The sequence below is a fragment of the Microtus ochrogaster genome, chromosome 2, assembly GCF_000317375.1.
Source record: "Microtus ochrogaster isolate Prairie Vole_2 chromosome 2, MicOch1.0, whole genome shotgun sequence".
In the NCBI taxonomy this organism is placed as follows: domain Eukaryota; kingdom Metazoa; phylum Chordata; class Mammalia; order Rodentia; family Cricetidae; genus Microtus; species Microtus ochrogaster.
This window is the reverse complement of record NC_022010.1, coordinates 38,909,493-38,930,598: the sequence shown is the minus strand read 5'-3', so window position 1 is coordinate 38,930,598 and position 21,106 is coordinate 38,909,493. Positions and strand designations below refer to the sequence as shown.

At 43.5% G+C, this 21,106-nt stretch overlaps 1 protein-coding gene across 9 annotated transcripts in view; it reads right to left on the bottom strand.

The window, feature by feature from the left end:
* Positions 1–8,618: 8,618 nt before the first annotated feature.
* The window catches only part of Opa1 (OPA1, mitochondrial dynamin like GTPase), an 82,086-nt gene continuing 69,598 nt past the window's right edge, over positions 8,619–21,106 (bottom strand). For all 9 annotated transcript variants that reach the window (XM_005344794.3, XM_005344795.3, XM_013351414.2 and 6 more), the window contains 2 exons: positions 12,335–12,409; positions 8,619–11,346 (listed from right to left, as the gene is read on the bottom strand). In XM_005344794.3, the coding sequence (XP_005344851.1) occupies positions 12,345–12,409 (65 nt within the window). In that variant the 3' untranslated portion in view covers positions 8,619–11,346; positions 12,335–12,344. The remainder of the gene's footprint in view (positions 11,347–12,334; positions 12,410–21,106) is intronic.

Genomic DNA, 21,106 nt, shown 5'->3' with positions numbered 1-21,106 from the left:
TAACGGGGCAGTGACTCATGTAGAGACTTCCCTATGCAAACAAATTAAAAGAAAAAAATTGAGAGCACAATTTTCTTCTTGACACAGAACCAGAAATGCACGTCATAATACCGTCTCAAGATGCTTTATTGTCAGAATCGAACTGATTGATGAAGGTTTAACTATTTCATTCGAGGCATAATAAGAGAACTGACCTACTCACTTCATACAACGACTGCCTTATCCACCTGGTTGATATACCTTGAAGATTCCCTGAGGTAACAGCCATGAAGGCCACCTGCCAGTTAAAGGTGATTTCATTTACAAAAGGCAGTTTCACAGGAAGCTGATCAAGGCTTCAGTGAGACCAGCAGGACTCTGATTTCTATCAACAGAGAAATACAGCTACACAGAATCAGATTTGAACCGGCTGGGGGCAGGTGATAAACACAAAGGCTTATGGCAATCACAGAGGTGACATATATGGGCTGCAGTGAGTGTGTTGAGACAGGAGACTGGGGAGGATTGCGTGAATTCCAAAGATAATGAGGTAAAAACTGTCAAAACAGGTGATGGGCTCGTTGATCGTACCGAGGGGGACACGATCACGTTTCTGTCTGGTGCATAGCACAGTGCCTGCCTCTAAACAGCACAAGTCAGAGAAGGGACAGTGTCATGGAGGGAGGACTGGCTGCCCTTTGTCTGGGTTAGATAGAAACCATCTATGCCATATGCAAGCAGCCTGCTGGAGGTGAGGGTAGGAAGATAGAAGGGGACAGATAGATGAGAGCCTGGAGCTGGCACAGGGAGGGGACCTGTCCGGGAGGGAATTGCCATCCCACGGGCACCTACAGACAGCACTGTGTGTCGGCAGCCACTTTGTCATCTAGAAAGAAACCCAGGAAGGGGTGGCACAAATACAGGGTTTACAGAAGCAGCCGATTGATTTTCAGACTTGAGGATTCAATGACATTTTAAAAGTTCATTTTTCTTACTTCTGGGTAAATGCGTTCACAGTATCCAGGATGGAGAAAGTTAAAGTCATGGTAAAAAGCCCATCCACATGAAAAAAAGTAAAATAAAAATAGCTAACATAACAGCTATGCTGAGTTCTCAGGTGGCCCTGAAAGACAAGGGCTGGACCAATCCCAAGGCTGTTTGCACAGAAGGGCAATCTCCCGCTCCTTGACTAGGAATTAAGCTTACCCACACCTCAAACAGTGTCTGCTCTCAGGGCCTGCTGTATCCTCAGGCTGCTAACCCATGGCTCCTTAGAAACCTTCCTTGGTTTCAGGCCGTTTCACCCTTTTCTAGTGCAGGGCTGAGCCGGGTCTCTCATGGTTTTCCCTTGAGGGGTGGACTTGCCTGCCATCTCTGAGCTAGATGTTCACGAGGGACTCGTGGCTCAGTTCTTAGCACTGGGTTCAGAAAAGGTGTGCCGGGGGGTAGGTGAAGGCACTGCTTCTTCAGTGGCTCCAGGGCCTATCCACAGTTTTCACGTGCCTACCTTCTGAACTCCTGATCTCGCTTCACCCTTCCGGACACACCCTGTGCCAATCACAGCTTCTTCCTCTTCTTCCTCTTGTCTTATACTGGGCAAGAAAGACTTTATTATTATTATTATTATTATTATTATTATTATTATTATTATTATTATTAACTGTCTCCAGGTTTCTGTCCTGACTTCCTTTGAGGATGATGAGCAGTGTGGAAATATAAGTCCTTCCCAAACCATTTTTGGTAATGGTGCTTCAACACGGCAATAGCAGCCCTAAAATTCAAAGCTGATGTTAAAGCTTTTTTTCCCTAGGCTGGCCCATTTGAACTGCAGTGCCTGGCAGGATTAGAGGAGGTGGTTGAATCTCTAGGAGGTGGAGCCTCCCTGGGGGAAAGGGTCATCAGGACTGGGCCTCCGGATTTCACAGCAGCCCTGCTTCTCCACTCTCTACTTCCTGACTAAAGATGTCTTATGTCCAGCCATGTCATGCTCCTGCTGCCAACTCCCCTTGCCGTGAAGGACTGTGTATCTTCTCAGACTCGAGGCAGAATGAAATCTTCCTCCCGTAGGTGGCTTCTTGTTAGGTAGTTGGTCACAGCCATCAGTTCTTGTTTCTTCTCATTTCAGATGCAGGAGGAAGGGCTCTTCTGGGCCAAGCAGATGGTGGAGTCCCAGAACAGGCGTTCTTCACGCCATCTCCTGTGATCTGTTCCTCTTTTGACACACGCGTCAGAACTCTGTATGTGTCCATGGTGTTGCCTCTCCCTGCTCAGCAGCAGCCTCTCCTAGCCTACTGCCGGGTAGGCTTGTGCTCTTTAGAACAAGGGATGAACTCTGTTGTGAGTCTTGATTCCATAGCTACATTCTTAGTGGCTTAAGGGGCACATTGAAGAGGGCTGTTCTTTGGGAAAGAGATTTGTTAGTAGAGCTATCGACCCCATTGACAAATGGACAGAGAGAATAAGTGGGGGCTCTGAGATTTCAGGCCCATGGAGCTGAGTGGGGGTCACTTCTTAGAGGTTTCAGGTTCTACACCATGAGATTCATGGGTGGTCCATGGTAGGGTTATTTCTCATTCCAGGGAATAGGGTGGCAGGCATGTATGTGTCTTGCATTTGCAGGAGTGTGACTTTAAGGGTGTGTGTGTGTGTGTATAGGAGGAACCCATTTGGCTAATGTGTATCCACCACACAGGTGTACCGCAGGTAACTCTGGGTTGTTTGGAGTTTGTTAGCCTGGGGTCTGTGTGCAGAATCAGCTGTTCCAGCTGCAGATGATCAAGACTCAAACAGCAGCTGGGATCTAACACACCCACCCAGTGTACAGACAACTGGCTTTATTGGTGGGGTGGTTTTAGGTAAATGGTGCATCAATTATATATTTGGAATACCTCGTTTATGATAACTTGGAAAAATGCAATTGCCTCTTGGCAGAATCTGTCAAAATGAATGAACTGGCAAGGTAAGCTCCACTTCACCCTGCGGAAGCTCACCAGTGTGCCTTTCGGAACTGGAACACACAGGACACCAAGAGCACAAAGGTTTTTATACATATATACGTGACTCATCCAGTGAAGGTTTTCCCCTAGTACATTCTGATGTTATGCTGGATGCAGCAGCAGAACATATGCCATCAAATGCGTGCACTTGAAAAGAGGTGTGTGAGCGCTCATCCAAGCCTGTGTGTGCGGAGGTCAGGGAGTGATGGCGACTCATGGATGCCCTCCTCTATTGCTTTTCCCAGCATGCACTTCATCAACTGAGCTATCTCTTCAGCACCTACTATGGCGTCTTTCTGTGAACCTGGAGCTAGATGCCAGCAAGGCCCCAGGGCCTCTCTGCTCCTGTCCCTCCCAAAGTGCGAGGGTCAGAAACTTGAGTGGCTGCAGCTGGCTTTTTCCAGGGCACTGGGAGTCCAAAATCACTTTGCACACCGACCTTCAGAATATATGGATTCCTATTTTTAAATCTAATGGTCTGTGTCATGAAGGCACTGGTGCCTCAGGATAGAACAGATAAGGAAGCTCCAGGCCAAGGCCCAGTCCTTTCTGCAGCTCTGTTTTCAGGACTTTGCAGCTACACTTACACGGGCTCCCATAGAGGCCTGTCAGCTAGCTAGCATGGGCTTCATTCAGCCCCTGTCAGGGTACGCTGGTCAGATGCTGATAGCACCTACACGGATAGCGCCTACACCAAGAAGCCGTAAAAATAAGCAGGCCAGTATATTTGAAGCATCTGAATACAGCAGTTGTCTAATGAATAATCACCCTGCAGGCCAGCCTCATCATAAAGTTGCGCCTCCAAGAACAACCAGAAGTCGTGTTGTTTCCAGAAGTTGTGTTATTTTCAGGCCTCAGAAGCACCCACGTCCACAGACGGACAGACTGCTGGAGCCGAAGGCCTCAGACAGCCATTTACGGGTGGGCAGCACACTGAGTGTAGATACTTCTGACTCACGGGTGTCTGGATCTCAAAACTTAGCTTCAAACATTTAAATATAAGACGTCATATGATCATCCCAAGCTCCAACTTCCCTTACAGGCGGCCTGCTTGTGGAGGCGCTGTCCTGTGCCCTTGTGCCTGAATCTCCATGGAACAGAATTTGCTGGAATTGGGAACCGGCTCTTGCTGTAGCGCTGAACCAATAGCTTCTTGGGCTCCCTCCCTCCCTCCCTTCCTCCCTTCCTCCCTCCCTCCTTCCCTCCCTCCCTCCCCACCTCTCTCTGCAAAATATGAGCTCTAGTACGGGGCTCTAATGCTGTAGTTCATCTTTAGGTATAAAAAGAAAACCTGTTCTTTGTTTAAGAATTCTTCCATCACACCACACTATAGCCACTTAGTCAGGTACTAGGACACACACACACACACACACACACACACACACACACACACGATTATCCTAACTGTAGATATCAGTATAAAGGGCACGATGACTCAGGAGTGAAGAACTCCCCTACGCAGAACACGCCAGGCAAGTCTTGAGCTTCCTGGCAGCAGATGTTGAACATGCCGACGTGTGGCATATCCATCTGCTCTAGAAGGTTCCCCATTTCCATATTCTCATCTTGCTTTTTTTTCCCCTGAGGAGGTTAAACATGCCACGCCTCATCTGCACAGACTTTCTGCTTGGCTGGCCTCAGACAAAGTTACCATTAACTCCCCAACCTGCAAGAAAATGATTTGACACAAAGGATTCCAAAATGTCCTCCTCTCCCCCTACAAGCCTGCAAACAAATAGTACAGGAATGAGGTCAGAAAGGAATCCCCCACCCACCAGGCACTGAATTCATTTACCTACCTCAGTGCCCATTCACAGAAAGGGGTGGGACAGGGAACAAGAGCTGCTTGGAGGCCAAGTAGAGTTTGGGGGTCGCACTACATTACAAGATTTGACAGGCCTTTGCCAGCCTTCAGCTTCTTTGTACCCTTTCACACAATGGAGCGACACAAACTGAGCAGCCACGATCCGTGGTGCCGCCCCAGCACCGAGCACCCTCTTTGCAAATGCTAATGGTATTGCAGCATCCTGTCACCCGCTTACACAAAAAAGGATGTTGATTTTCACATGAACCAGAACAGCCTCATTGTACACAAGTTTGTGACCAACTTGTACTATCTGCACATCAAAAGGCCAGCCAATCATCGAGGGCACAGCTGGCGAATGGCACCGAAGGGGGCGCCCATGGAGAGACCATCCAAGTCCCGGTGCCTCCCGCCATATGAAGAACACTGCACTCTATGGTCGCGATGCAGCTATGGCCATAGTAATTAGTATAATTAGCGGGAATGTAAATTATCAAGATGTTTGGAAAGAGGAGTCTGGATGTATAAAAATGGGAGTGGCTTGGTGTTGATGCTGAGAAGTGCCTGAAAGACAGACACACTCCCAAGAGTCTTGGCAGGAAAAGCTGCCATTTCCATATTAAGGCTTGAGAAGCCTGACATGCCTCAAAGCAAGAGAACCAAGGGGTGTATATGAGATTTCTGGAAATAAATTTAGTTGAAATTGTACAGGCTTCTGTTAACACCTTTCTTTTCAAAAGTGTTAGATTTTTTTTTTAAGTAACAAAAAGACAGCCAAAGGAGAAACTTAGGAAAACTAAATTTGGTATCACAGAAGAAAGAAAAAAAAATTAAAGTTTTAAAAACTGGGATTAAAAAAAAATAACTCTGCATCTTTAGAAGTTAACCCAAAAAGATCAGTATCCACAAAAGTAAGAGGTGGAAATTCCCAAGGTGAAGGGAAATGGCACAGGATGGCTGACAGGCTCAGGCCCAGAGCTGTGCCACTGCAGCCGGGCACACTCTGCTCAGAGCCGTTCCTGCAGCACAGCCTCATGAATTTCCCGCTTGTTTGAATGATGGGCTCATCTTGACTTTCTCATGTATGGTGTACCAGTGGGCCCCAATACCACGCACATGTGTGCTGTCCTCAAAGCACTTTGTAGAGGAGGTTACTGTGCAAAGTGCTTTATGACCAGACTGGCTTTCAAAGCCTGACTTTGCCACCATGGTGGCTTTGTCAAAGGCACTCACAGCCATAGACAGAGACAGTTCTGCTAGTGATAAAAACAAAAGTCATGCTGGATTTCTTGTTCCGGATTCGAGTTTTCTCAATCAAGTCACAGGCACAATCTTCTGGCAAGACAAGACGCTGACCATTAGTGCTTCTGGCGAGCTCTGGATGAATCTCTTTGCTCAAGGCTAGCTCTTTACAGTGCTGAGCCCAGCTCAGAGCTTTCACAGGCCTCCTTGCCAACACACTTCCGGCACCTCCTACTCTAGTGCTTTTCAGTGAGGAGGAGGTTTACTATTGTCTCTGGGTGTGTGCACTTTGTTGTTGAGGCGTTAGTATGGTGACTTCTGGTTATTGCTATCTATAAACAACAGAAAAAAAATCATGTATTTGTATTTCAGGGGGTCTGGCTGGTAGGTTCATTATTGTCTGTGTGGACCTTTCAATTTACATTCACTAGACAAACATGTTCTTAACCAAGAGTCAAGTAAGCCTTACAGTTCTGGTTGGGTGTGGCTCAGTGGTTGAGTGTTCTGTCTTCAATCTCCAGTACCATGGAAGAGAGGAGAAGAAATGGAGGGGGGGGAGGGAGGGGCGGAGAAACAGAGATGGAAAAAAGGAGAGAGGAGGACACAGAAAAGAAGAATTCAATAACAGGGAGAACAGACTGGGCGACAAAAAGTGGTTATGCTCATTCCTCAAGTTGAAAGGTCAAGGATTTGCAGAACTTTCTAGAGGCTAAAGCAAGGCCAGTAAAATCTGAGTTCTGTCCAAAACAACAGAATATTCGTTGTCTCTAATGGAAGCTTTTCAGATTCAAAATTATTGAATAATTTTAGGGTCTCACTAGACTTTTGCAAAAGATACTGCTACCTTCCTTGAACAATGACATCATGAAAGCCAGGGCCTACCACAGTGGAGGAAGGTGAGTCGTTCAGACTGCGGGAAGAGGCAGCTAACCTGTTCCTTTCAAATTCCATCACAAAACCTTCAAGGTCTCATGAGTGTTTGGTACAAGCTAAAGTGGATAAAATCTTGACCTCCAGGTTGCTGCTCTGTTACTCAGTTATGCAAGACCGGGGGTAGACCTGTCCCCAGGAGTGAGCAGGGGACTTGGTCCTGGAAGGCTGTGGCCAGCAGTACTGTGTGGTGACTGGGTCTTTAGTGGGGTCTCTGGTTTCTCCTTCCAAGTTTTCGGTTTCAAATACGTGCACAGAAATCAGTTTACATCTGTATTAGTTTATACTACTAATAAAAATAGCAGCAATTCTTTACCACAAAGAGGTACGGAAGAGCTGACTTAAACATGCTTAAGGGTAGTTACCGCCTTCCAAAAGAACCCTAACCCTGGTTTTAAGAACATGTGCCACTCACTGAAGTCTTTCCAGGAGGAATCACGTACATGTTTGCCACCGTTTGATTTGAAACAGGCTGCCATGTAGCTCAGGTTGGGTTTGAGCTCCTCTTTTGAACTAGGGTTTCTCTGTGTAGCCCTGGCTATCCTGGGACTCACTCTGCAGACCAGGCTGGCCTCAGACTCACAGAGTTCTGCCTGCCTCTGCCTCTTGAGTGCTGGGATTCCAGAAGGTATTACCACATCTGGTCATGTTTCCGATTTTTAAGGTGGTAACTCAATTCTGTCATTTTAGGAAAGCAATCTAACATAATGACTTTTGAGGAAGATCTTTCTTAGCTATAATGTTATGAACTGTGCTCCTCAGCACAAAGATCTCCTAATTAGTCTTTATAATGTTACTGTAAGCCTCTAACAGTTTCGTAGTTCTTGTCTTAACCTTCCAGTTTTCTGTAAACGTCTACTTAGTCTGATTAGTGCAGGGTCAGTGACCATCGTAGCTATCTCAAGCTGGTTACTTAATTATTTATAAATTTTCCTAAGGAAACACACTTGTGTTGTCTTTAGCACATTGTAACTATATTAACTCCTTAACTGAACAAACATGCTAAAAGAAAACAAATTGTTCTATTGAGTCTTTAGTAACTAAATTCTTCACTTTTTGGATGAAGATTTGGAACTTGAAACACAGAAAAGATAAAATCTTGAATTACAACAAAGGATCTTACGTTCACTGACCAGAAATCTGTCCTTCTGTACCTTCTCCCAGTGTTGACTGTGCCGAGAACACCAAGTCCCGCACTCTGCTAGCTAACGGCCAGTGAGTTACTTTATGAGCATCACTCAGGAGCAAAGTGTGGTGGCAATAAAATGTGAGAATAGGACACTTTAATCAGAATGGACAGACTTGACGCTCACAGTCCCCTCCGGGTCTTGGAGCTAGTTAACAGCCCTCAGCGAGCGTCCGGTGGGACTGAACACATCAGCAACATCAATGGAAGCGATGGTCACAGCAGCACAGTGCAGCTAGAAAACAGTTCTTTTTCACATTTTACTGAAGAAAATACCAAAGTGTTTTGACAAATATCAAGGCAGGAAAAGCAGCATCAGCTGGACATGGATTACAAGTGTGATGTGCAAGGTCCAGGACATTCAGCCTTCTGAGAAAAGCCACTTTGAAAGCTCCTTAGGTCATGGGTTTGGCTATATTATGGGGCGTTTCCTCCTCATTAAAACAAAGACAAGGTAAAAAGATGCTCTCCATAAGAGAACTATAATGTCACTTCAGTATCTTTTAATTACCCATCTACACAAATGACCTTAGATCAAGCACAGGCAAATAGAAGTCGTAGTAACATTTACATCGAGTGTAAGGTTTAAAAAAATAATACAAAGTCCATTCACAGTGCACATGAAGACATGGTTAAGTGTAAATATTTAGATATCCAATAGCCATGATTGTTTAGAAGGCAAGCATATTTCCAAGCACATTTCCATTTGCTACAGCAATGACAGTCTACCATACACCAGCGTAGAGGATGGAGATACGCCAGCACCATGATCTCATTACTGCAAAGAAAAAGATACCATGTTTCTTTTTATCAGATAAATACATCTGAAATAAATACAAAATTAACTAGAAATTTGTCCATTAAGTCTACACTCTTAATTGTATGATTTTTATTTTGAGACAGGGCCTCCCTGCATAGCTCTGGATTGCCTTTAACTCATGATAGTCCTGCTTCTGCCACTTGAGGGCTGGGATTATTGCTGTGTGCCACCAGAATCCTCAGGTGACATTCCGAAATTGCAGCGAGGAAGTCCCACCTGTTGTGCCCCCTGTGCACATTCACACTGCGGATTCCACTGGGTACCAGGTAATGTGTGAGAGTCCACTGAGTATGGCCTAGGAAATGGGGCTAATACGAGAGAGAAGGAATAAGACCCCCAAAGGCTGGCAGCTCCGCCTGCAACTGCAGCTTGGCCGCTGTGTGCGTAAAGCAGCACACTTGCGTCCTCTGGTTCATGTTGTTATAGCCGAATCCCACAATTCATTTTGCTTATCATCTACTAAAAATCCCTTTGTTCTCCAAATAGAATTTTGTACACTCCATTCTCTGCAAATCCAGATGTGAGAAACAAATGATTTCTGGTCCAGTTAGACTTTACCTTCTGTAGATCAAGCACCTGAACTACAGACTCGACATACAGGGCCGACATCTGGACTGAACTTTATCTCCTGTCTACAGCTTCCACATCTGACAAATACCAGCCTTCAAGGGGTGTGGAAAGACATGGTTAGCAGGAAACCAGGTTAAAATAACCCGTGGGGACATGAGGAATGACAGGGATTTTTGGTTGAAGTTACAAATATTGACCCCACAAAGAAATAAAAGTTCTCTTCCATGAAAAAAAAATTATACAAAGGAATATGATGCCTAACATCAGCTTTTCCTTAGGAGAAAACTGCAGCTCTCCCCTTCTGGCCTTAGGCAGGGCTTCCACCCAGTTAGATTAGCAGGGCTTAGGGGACCCTTTCCTAACCCGTGTGTCAATCAGCCATTCAGCACTGTCCCACACCTACGGGACACAAGGCACCGGAGCACTCGCATCCTAGGAAACAACGGATGCTGCTTTTCCTGGTGAGGATAGTACCTAAATTTCTTATCTCCTAATTTAAATAAAATGCGTACCGAATTTATAGTTTCTGAAATATTTTGCCTTCCATACATACATATACATATATATGTGTGTGTGTATGTATATGTGTGTGTATGTGTGTGTGTGTGTATGTGTGTGTGTGTGTGTGTGTGTATATATATATATATAATGTGTGTGGTAGAGAATCCTTACAAAAAACAATTCCAAGAAAACTTTTTATAAAATTAAGTGTGAAATAAAAACTGCAACCTGCAACACTGGGCATTTTTACCAGCACAGTAAAGCCTTAATTAAAAAAAAAAAGTAGTAGATGAAAGGGACGTTTGAGTAAAATATGGCACATTTGTTTGCTTTGCAGTCTCTTAACCAATACAATTCCAAATAAAGCACATGAAAATATTGGGAGGGTTGCTATTGTAACTGCAATAAATTAAATGGAATTCTCAGCTTTAAGGGGTGGGTCACCATCCTCCCACTTGTTAGAATAATTTCATTTAAAATAGTGCCTGAAGGCTGTGCGGCAGCCTGCCCCGGATGCCCACTTCAGTGTCTGACAGCGCTCTAAGTGAAACTCGTCAGCTGATTACCTGGACTCTTCTCCATCCTGAGTCATACTCCAATGGCTGTCAACAGGAGAGACCCCACTACTATCACCAGAAAGCCTGATATAAAGCACACAATATTCAAAAGAATTAATTGTAAATGGATACACAGACTGTAAGAACAGCAACCGTGTAAGCTGCTGCTACTGGCTGCCAAGGTGAGTTTCTACACTGGCAACGGAAGGCTGATGTTTCTGTAACTGAGTACACACTGAATCGTCCAACACGAGTTACCCTGTCTGAAGTATCCTTTGGTAAACCAGCTTCCTTTCATGGGGTGAACATAAACTGGATTATTACAATCAGTCCTGGATACAGAATACTGCAGACAGATGACAGCTTAGCAGGCAACTATCACCATATACATAATTGATGCCTTTTAAAAAATTACCGTAAGTTTTATTCCAAAGCAACTACCATTATATGTCCGAAGACATCCATAATGAATCTCACTGGTGCCACCACAAATAAGACTTGAGAGATAACTTCCTTATTTTTGAGGGCTAAGCCTACTGGCCAGTTTGTCACGTCAGTACAAGCACATAGATGGGGAATGCTGTCTTTACTGTTCTTCTGCTCAAAAGGCAGCTGGGGGTTGAGGTGCCTGTAACACACATAGGTTAATTTCACCCTATGACTTTATTTTGCACTGAAAAGGCAGAACAGGAGAAAGGAGGCAGGACAAAAGACTGAAGTTTTCATTCTTCAATGTATGCAGAGGTGGTTATGAGCAGACTCTGTAAAATAAACCCATTTGGTCAACTCGGATTTGGCAAGACAAATGAAAAGACTTGAGCAACTTAATCATAGCTTGACTAAAAAGTAAAGCTTAACTGTTCAAATCTGCTAGATTTACTAAAATAATACAATTGTAGCACAATTTTACCAAGCGTATCATGTAAACAAACATCTAGTAGAATTCTTTTCTGTCCTAACATTTATTGTGTGTATGTGTTTCTACAAAGCATGGGTGTGAAAGCCAGGAGGAAGCAGGACTCCGCTCTCCGCTCCTATCTGCAGGTGGGCATCGAACTCAGGTAGTCGGGCTGGACGGCAAGCTCCTTTACCTGCTGACCCGCCTTGTCAGCCCCAGAATCCGTTTCTTTCTTTTTCTTCTTTTGAGGTAGGGTTTCTCTCTTGTAGCCCAGGCTGGCCTGGAACTAACTCAGAGAAGTTCCTGTTTCTCCTCGAGTGTGCCACCATACCCACATTCTAGAATTAGTTCTTAAAACACAACTACAACACAGAAAAGCAAAACTGCTGCCCTGAGGCATGCCACACAGGTTGGCATCAAGGGCGAATACAGTCTGATTCTGGTGGAGCTCCCGTGGAATTTGACAGGGAAGCATTGTACACTGAATTGTTTAACACACACAACTACGTACTGTGAGCACGAGGGTCACAAAAAGACAAGATCAACTATATCTTCGAGTTCAATGTAGAGAACGAGTCACCTACATGTTAGAAAATCCTCATTAATTCTTTTATTAACCTTGGTTCTGTCCAAAATGGGTTCTAGAGAATAGTTTTAGTTTAGCCAGAAGGTAATGAAAAGACTTAAAGGCATGGCCCAATCCAAAGGAAGCTGGCTCTGAAAGCCATGCTATCAAAAGGATCACATCACAGAAAACAAGCCGGATGCTGTCATGCAGAACCAAGAATTATCAGGAGAGGCTTGAAGTCCATGCTTTGTGCCCAGTGCGCCCCAGTCTCAGAATTACTCACTTAGTACAGTCTACTTCTCCTGGTGAAGAGCTTCAATGAAAGCATCAAGCTTTTCTTGAATTTCTCTAACTTTCTCTATGGAGATAAAAAGAGATAAACACATTTACTTTTCAAAGGCAGCATACATTAGAGAGAATCCTTATCATTAAATCATCTACAAAACTTCTTTACCTATTTGAGGAAAAGAGAGAAAATCATCCTCACTAAACCTCCTGTGGTCCACGTCCATGTGGGTCAGAAGAGCCACAAGCAGCCACTTTTGGGAAGCAAAGGAGGAGAAATGCTTGACAGACAGACCCCTTTGGGAAACTATTAAATAGAGCTGTAGACTCTTATGTGCCGCCCACAGACGCATTTTACTGCACTCAGATTCCTTGAAGCTCTACTGAAAAATGATAAGGCTGTTTTTAGGAATAAGCGGAAATGGTGGCTTATGCTGTAACCCAGCTAGTGGGAGGCTGGATGAGTGGAACCAGCCTGGGCTGCACTGGCAGACCCTACTATCTTAACAACCAACAAAACTGTCCCTCATCTGGAAAATGACCTTTAAAAATATAAAATAGCGGGTAAAGTTACCAGAAAGGTCGGGTAAAACCACCACGGTAAGATGCATACATCAGTCATATTTCAAAATGCCAGGAAATAAAGGCAAAGGGAACTGGGAAATATTTTTAACTAGGTGTGAATGTGGAAAGTTAAAAAAAAATATAAAGAAGCACTGAAAGCAGATTTATATTTATTTGAATTTTTACTTTTTCATGTTAATGACTTCACGTAAAATCTATGATTTCTCTGTGCAGATATGTGAACTGTCCCCATGCATGCTACTGCCGCGGATTCAGTCACGCCTCCTGCCTTGGAATCCCAGTTACACCACGCAGTGTGGGAAACGCTTCCAGCCCTTCCTCACAACTTAACACAGAAGCGGGAATTACCAGTGGATGGGAGCCAACGAGTTCAAGGCTAGTGACTTAGACATGAGCCTGGCATGTATTCTACTCTCTACTCAAAGGAAAGATCATAGAAGGTGTCTTCAGAGGTCAACACTTATATTTTCTGTAATTAAACCATCTGTGTTGGAAGATACAAATTCTGCTAGCAGTGTGCACTGGTGATGAGCGCCCAGCCAAAGAACCATCCTTCTGTACCTTGCACAGCATTGTAGGACTCCAATGGCGGCTACTACAGTCGCATCTGCAGATGCTCTGTAATTTAATACTTCTAATTCTTGGTATTAGATTAAGAATGAAAAAGCACGTGGAGAGGAAAGCTCTATTGTTGTGATCAATCCATGGAGAAAATCTGTTATCAGTTAAGGCAGGGGTGGCATCTCCTCCTTCTACAGATGAGTGAACCAGAGAAGCTAAGACACTATCAATCTATCTCTTACAATTTTAAATTATATATATGTGTGTGTGAGCACATGTGTGTGTATGTGTGTGTGCATGTGTGCAGGCTGGTAGGGAGAGTTTTAGCCAGAAGACACAACAAATGCTTCATTGAACTAAATTTAGCTCAGTGCTGGGCCACTTTGGGCTTCTGATGCCCTTAGGACAACAGGCTAAGGCAGGAACAGTGTTAGGAGGTGTGGATCCATCTGGACTTCCATTGGGAAAGCGGACTGCTTCTCCACAATGGAGGTAAGAAAGATTATATCTAGGATACAGGAGAGCCTTTAGGACACCTTGGTGTTACCATGTCCTCTGAGTAACAATGGGAAACTACAACAACCCAATCCAAGCAGATGGCAAATGGCCCAGAGCCTTTGGGATGAAGGTATTGGTCCTTTCTCCAGGGAAAGAACCAGACCCGCTGCGGTGTTTGCTGGAGGTTGAGGAAATAAAGAATAGTAGTAGGGGAAGGTAGTAATAAATATCAGATGAAGTCACATGACGAGACACAAAAATGAAGCTATAATTGACATTCATGTTTCTGTACCGTTTTGCTAGTAAACGACTGCATATATGCGTACATGTTAAGCAGACACTTGTGCTTTCTCCCTCTCTTATCATGTAATACATCAATTGAGATATCGGTGGTTAAGTGTACTACAACAGCAACTGAGATATCAGTGGGTAAAGGTCATCAATCTGTATTTTCATATTTAAGTTAGAAGGTGCTCAAAGACTAAGCATTCCTCAAGGTGACTTTGCCAACTATTTTAAGAGAAACGTAACTGTGGTTGTATGTGGGCGAGTTACATCATGCCAGGTAGAATGATAACCGTGTTAACCGTGTTATTGTCTTCAAGGATGATATATATAGATATATGGATGCGATTAGGTGTCAAGTTGACGAGGAAAGACTTGTGATGGCTAATCTTGGTTGTCAATTTGACACAACCTAGAATCATGTGGGAAGAGGTAATGTCAATTGAAGAACTGCCTTGATTGGACCGGTTTGCAGAAGATTTTTTTTGATTGATAATTGATGTGGAGGGGGCAGCCTACTGTAGGTGGCACCATCCCTACTTAGGCCTGAGCTGTAAAAGAAGGCAAGCTGGGCACGAGCTGCTGAGGAAGTCAGACAGCAGTACGCCAGTGAGCCACTTTCTACCTAAGCCTCTGCCTTGAGGAAGCAAACCAAACTTTTCTTCCAGTTTGCTTTTGCTCAGTGTTTTAGCACCGAAACAGAGAAGCAAACAACAACGCTCCCTGAGCCTTTGTGCAGGTTCTTAGAACTTCAACCTACACTTTTCTGGCAGGCTAGCTTCCATTTCTTAAGCAGCAGTCAAACTAGCAAACACATTTGCTTCTCCAAATGAAGCCAGTCTTAGTTTTAAAACAAATTCATTTAGTTGTTTAAAAACAGGTGATTTTTAAAAAATGAGTATTTTTCCGAGTTTCATATACATTTCAGTTCTTTAAATTGTTAAGAGAGAAGAAAAAGCTTTTCAAATTATCTCACAGCAGTTCTAGAGATGACCATAGTTTTCATAAAAACCAACACAAACAAGAACAACCCCAGTGAAGCCCCTGGCAAGCCTGAAAAACACAGCACAAGTGAAATCCCACAGAGGCATTTCCAGCCCCGCAGCCCCCAATCACTCCCTAGTGGGCAGGCTATCTGGGAAAATCAGGCCATATGCAGAAAGAATAATCCAGTTTTACTCCACACATGAGCTGCATGCAGCTGGGCAGCCACAAGGTCAGTTTGCCAACCTTTGCCCTCTCACTGGCCGCCATCCTCCAGGGGCAGACTGTAGGTGTATGGCGGCACAGTGGTGGCCCCCACAGGGGTATAGGCCGGAGCAGGAGCTATTTATGTGAAGAGACAAAGCCCCACTGAGGCAGTGTCTAATCTGGAAGGTCTAAAGGGAAATCCAATTTTTAGACAATGAAGAGGTAAGCAATATTTTTTTTTCTAAATAAAAGTCAAAGGACTTTTAACACAAAAATAAAAAAATTCTAAACTTCTTAAAAACTCTTACACTTTTATGAAAAATTTTACAACTGATGGTACTACCTTGCCACAAAACCTTAAGGATGCCACAAAGAGCATTTAAATAAGTACTAGAGGTAAGGAGGATGGGCGGAATGAGAAGGGAGAATGGGTGATACGAGGGAAAAAGAAGTTGTCAATAAGCATCACTTTCACAGAAGAAATTCAGCTGTCTTTTTCACCTGTAAGGAACTAGATGGAGTCTTCTGGGACATGAAGAAATTCTAATGCTTTACCCGTAATTCTGTGTACGTGTGCCTGTGCTGTGTGGGTATATGAGCAGCCAAGTGTGACTGGGAGCTGCTCTGTGGTCCTGCTCTTCCCTGCTCAGCTGCTTTCCACCTTTAAGAAACATTCCTTAGTGTTTAATCCCAGCAAAGGCAGGTGCATCCCTGAAATAAAGGAGAGTCTGGTCTACAGAACTAGCTCCAGGAAATCCAGGGTTACACACAGAAACCCTGTCTCAAAAAACCAAAACCCTAAAACCAAACCAAACCAAGCCAAAATGAAACAAACAAAATGCATTCCTTGCTTATTCTTTTACTTTCAATTGAGGAATGTCTACTCTTTTGAAGCGATTGTAAATTTGACATTTTGTTTGTCTCTTTCAGTCCTGCAGCCATCCCTGCTAAGGATGAACCCTGGTCGCCCTCCTCTGATTTAGAAACCCACAGGAGGGCTGCTGCTTCATGCCAAAGCAGAAGAGTAACAGAGCAAATGGCACCGAAGTATTACCTTTTATGTAAAACAGAATACATTTCGTAAAAATCAGAAATGAGCACAAATCAGCACGGTTAGTTGTAAAGCAAACTCCTGTTTCTCTCAAAAATTTGGGTTAAATATTCACATACAGAATTATTATAAGATCTGTGGTCTCTTTGATAAATCAACTCAGGAAGGGCTTAAACTATTCTGTTACACAGAATAGCATTCTACACGTAGTGAATACGGAGGCTCGTTCCCATTTTCCCAGTGTTTACTTAAAAGATGAGCCATCTCAAACATCGATTCATTGTGCATCTTGATTGAGTCATGAATATTCCCATAATCCTCAACTCATAAACCACCAGCCTCAGTGAATGACGTTCCTTCTCTTTTTTCTTCTCTTCAGATGACTTGACACCCATTCACATTTTAGGTCTCTTTATCCCCACATGAAATGGCACCGTTCCTCTCAGCGCTTTGAGTCTTCTGATACTTGCTCTAAAAGTCCCAAATACAGACTAATCTGTAATTAGGTTTTGAATACACTGCGACTGCCAAAAGGCCCAACCTGGGAGAGGGTTCACTTCAGTGGTTAGTATTAGTTTAGAACATGAACAAAGAGCCACCAACAAAACACTACCTCATGTGCTAAAATAAACCTTAGACAGCGTTTGATGTCTTTAAAGAAAGCATGAAGAAATCAGCTGAAGAACTAACACAATCGCTTTAAAAAACCATACACCCAAAGATTCAAACCACCTAACAGCTACCCCATAACATGGTGCGCACACACTTTGGATGTGTGGGTGAAGTTCTTCAGTAAAGGGCTGTTCACTGCAGGGTTGAAATGACTGGCACCCCTCTTCCTTAGGAGCTTACACACTCCTGAAAACATTCGCTGTTTATCACACAATTGTACTATATAAATGCCCTTTAAAACTCAGGGACGATATCTAGGATATAGAGAAACAAGGAAACAAAATTACGAATGGGAAATAGAAAATCAGAACCAAAATGATCAAAACTATAATCAAAATTGATACCCACAATAACTATTCATTTGCTGTTTTGCCTCAAGTGAAACAATTTAAACATTAAAGGGTACTATTAAAAATGTGCTATTTCATGTCCCCAAAGCTGCCTTAAAGCTTGAGAGGAACAGTGCAATCCCACGCTTGCTATAAAACATGCACAGCTCAAAGTGACTCATGAAGAAGCACAGCTTGCTTTCTTTTCTTTTCCTTTTTCCCAGAGAGGGTCTCATTGCTGTCTGTCCTGGACCTCACTGTGTAGACAAGGCTGGTCTCCAACTCAGAGATGGACCTGCTTCTGCCTCCTGAATGCTGGGATTAAAGGCATACACCAACATGCCTGGCTCCGAATCCAGCTTTCTTAAAGCCCATTCCCTCCCATAGAGTTTCTCTGTGTAGTCCTGACTGTCCTGGAACTTGTTCTGTAGACTGGCTGGCCTCGAATTTATCCTCCTGCCGGTCTTCCAGTGTTGGAATTAAAGCGTGTGCCACCAACACCTGGCACTTAAACAAAAAAAAAAAACACTTTAAGGCAAGGTAAGCACTCCTATCAGGCTCCTTTGGTGAATATAATAGAACCTTCATATACTTTCTAAATATTTTGAAGTCTATTCTTTGGCATGAACACAGAGCAGCCTTACATTTAGGTCTTTATAGCTGTTAGATTCTGGAATCTTCCTAGTTGGATGGTACCACTAATTTCAGCACAGCTAACCAAGAATGACTATGGGTCTGTCTTATTTAACAACAAAGAACACTGTCATTCAAGGTGCTAAGTTATGATATAACTTTTGGTTATATCATACTCACTAAAAGGTTGAGCTGCTCAATAAAAGCAGTATTATGTGGGATGGAAAATTCATCTACTTTTGGAGATACATTTTATCTTTAGATAAGTCAAATTAAATAACTGTGTATTTGGACAATCTTGTGGGTTCTCCCAAGAGTGCGTGTACTACTGGCTCACACTGAGGACATTACTGAAGACTCGGGGCTAGGAACACAGCTCAGCTGCTAGAGTGCTGCCTGACTGTATGCTGCCCTGGCTTTAGTTTCCAACACTGCATAAACCAGGTGGGAGGGGGAGACGGAGGGTGGGGAGCACCAGAAGTGCAAGTCACGTTTGATCTTGGGCTGCAGAGCAAATTCAAGGTTAACCTGGGCTACTGGAGACTTACAACAACAGCAACAGCAACAATAACAACAACACATCCCTAGAAACCAAGTGCCCACTCTGAGAGGACCACTAAGACATTTCTATGAGGTGTGTTAGCAGATGCATCTATCTTACTCCTAATCCAAACTACTGTGTGGTGGTCTAGTGGCCGTAAGAGCCAGTTGTTCATCCTTCCTTTCCATGGGTACCGGCCACTTGATGTCTAGCAGCACACAGAGACTTCTGGAGCGTGTACTTGAAGTATGACCAGCCCGAATCAAGTCACACTTGTGTAGAAGACATGCACAGCCTGCTGACTCAGTCTTTTTTATATCAGTGATGCTTTTAAAACCATAACTTTAAAGCATCTTGTAGGGTATGGTGGAAATGATGGCATTTATCACATTTAACCTTTAGGGAATTCTTTTTTATGGAAGGAAAAATGATTTATATTGAATTCTTTTCTTTTTCTTTATTTTAAAACTTTGAGAAAAGGCTTCACTATGTAGCCCAGTGGGCCTTGAACACATGGAAATCCTCCTGTCTCTGCTTCTTGAGTAGTGGGACTACATGTATGCCCACCATGCTTTTGCTATGCTCAATACTTAGAAAAGCCGACATCAGAAGTGTCTATAGCATTTACTTTCAGGACCAGAAATAACAGATAATAAGGTTTTATGGCATTCATGACCATTGTTTTACAGTAAAAGCCACAGAGTCTACCATGAGGTTACAGCTATCTAGTGTGGTCATTTTATTTTGTGTACGGCACACAAAATATTTCAAATTATATCAGTTCACATTACGATAACAAAAATTTAAAATTATTTGATATTCTAATTCATTAGTGATACACTGTTTTTTTCTCTAATAAGCTAAAATATACTTTGTCAAAAGCAAAACATTTCATTTGCCCGTGTACTGCCAGTATAGAAAATCTAAATACCATATTTCAAAGAAATACTAACATAGACAATTATTTGAGACAATGGATAAGGTCAGTAAATTATTCCATTCCAACCAATTAAATATGACTTTAAAAATCTTTTAGTTTGTCTTTTCTACTTTTCTCCTATTTTTTAAAAGTACATTTTACTTTGAATTTTGTTGAGAGTAAAGCTGAAACATTTAAAAAAAAAAAAGAAAAACCACCCAGGCAGCCCTTAAAGAGGTAGGGAATCATTTATCACTTCCAAAGACAGATTTATAAGAAGAGGGCCCCTTCTGTTCCTTTAAGACTGCAAACAGATGGGAAGTGAATGGACAGTCCCTGGGACAAGAAAACGCACGGGAGGTGCTGCTGTATGCACGTTCCCAGCAGAAGAAAGGAGGCCAAGATTGGAACTGCATGACCGGGTCCTGGAGAGGGTCTTTCTTCAAGCTGTCCTCGTCCTGCTGTCAAACTGTTATAAATATTGGTTTGTCAAAAGACCTTCAGGACTGAAGCCTGAGAAAGGAGCTGTAGCAGACAAACGAAGCCCGGGAGTGAGTCTCAGACAGCTCATTATTTTAAAAGAGGAAGAACAAATATAAGCTCATAGAGTGTAATTCCAATTTATGAATTGAAAGCTTTAGGCAAGCTTAGGCTGAGAATAAATAAAAAATGTAATGCGACTTCTAGCTCTTAAATCAGATGTCCATTAGGCAAAGTACTGCCTAGCCTGTGGGAAGCACCGGGTCTGCAAGGGGGTCTAGGTACTAATACAAGCCAACTCTTCCCAATTACGAATGCTTGGGACCAGAAATTTTATAGACTTCTGCTTTTCTAGTTGAATTCCCTAAATCTAAAAGCCTCAAATCTACAATGTGCCAGCATCCGAGAGTCACAGAGCATCATGCAAGTACTCAAGTTCAGACCTTACAGCCTTTGAGTTAGAAGGGCCCGACCCCTGCTGGTGCAGCAAGAGCAAGAGACAGGACGGTCGCTGAACTGACGTCACATATTAAGTAAATTAGAAATCATCCTCAAAATTTTAATTACACTTTCTTTTGCTCAGCTGCCTGATATGGTGCTGGAATCAAGCTCAGGTCCCCCCTGAGAACATTATATACACTTGAGGGGGGCTTCTACCGAAGATCCCGGGTTTCCGGCACCACTTGTGGCGGGCTTCTTGACCGGCGAGGAAGAAACACCCACCACACACGAGGATTCTTCTCAGATCACGCTTTACTGGAGTGCATATGGTTGAGGGAGAGCATAAAGCAAAGGGGGGCAGAAAACGAGAGAGCAGGGGAGGGAGAGAGAGACGAGAGGGACGAGAGGCGCTAGAGGGGGACACGAGAGAGACGCTAGAGAGAGAGACATGAGAGAGAGACATGAGAGAGAGAGCAGGGGCACAATGGCGGCTGCTTATATTGGGAATTGGCACATGAGTCGCCCTGTGATTGGCTGCCATCATCAGCTGACACCAGACTGCATCGAGATAGGCCCAGGGACCC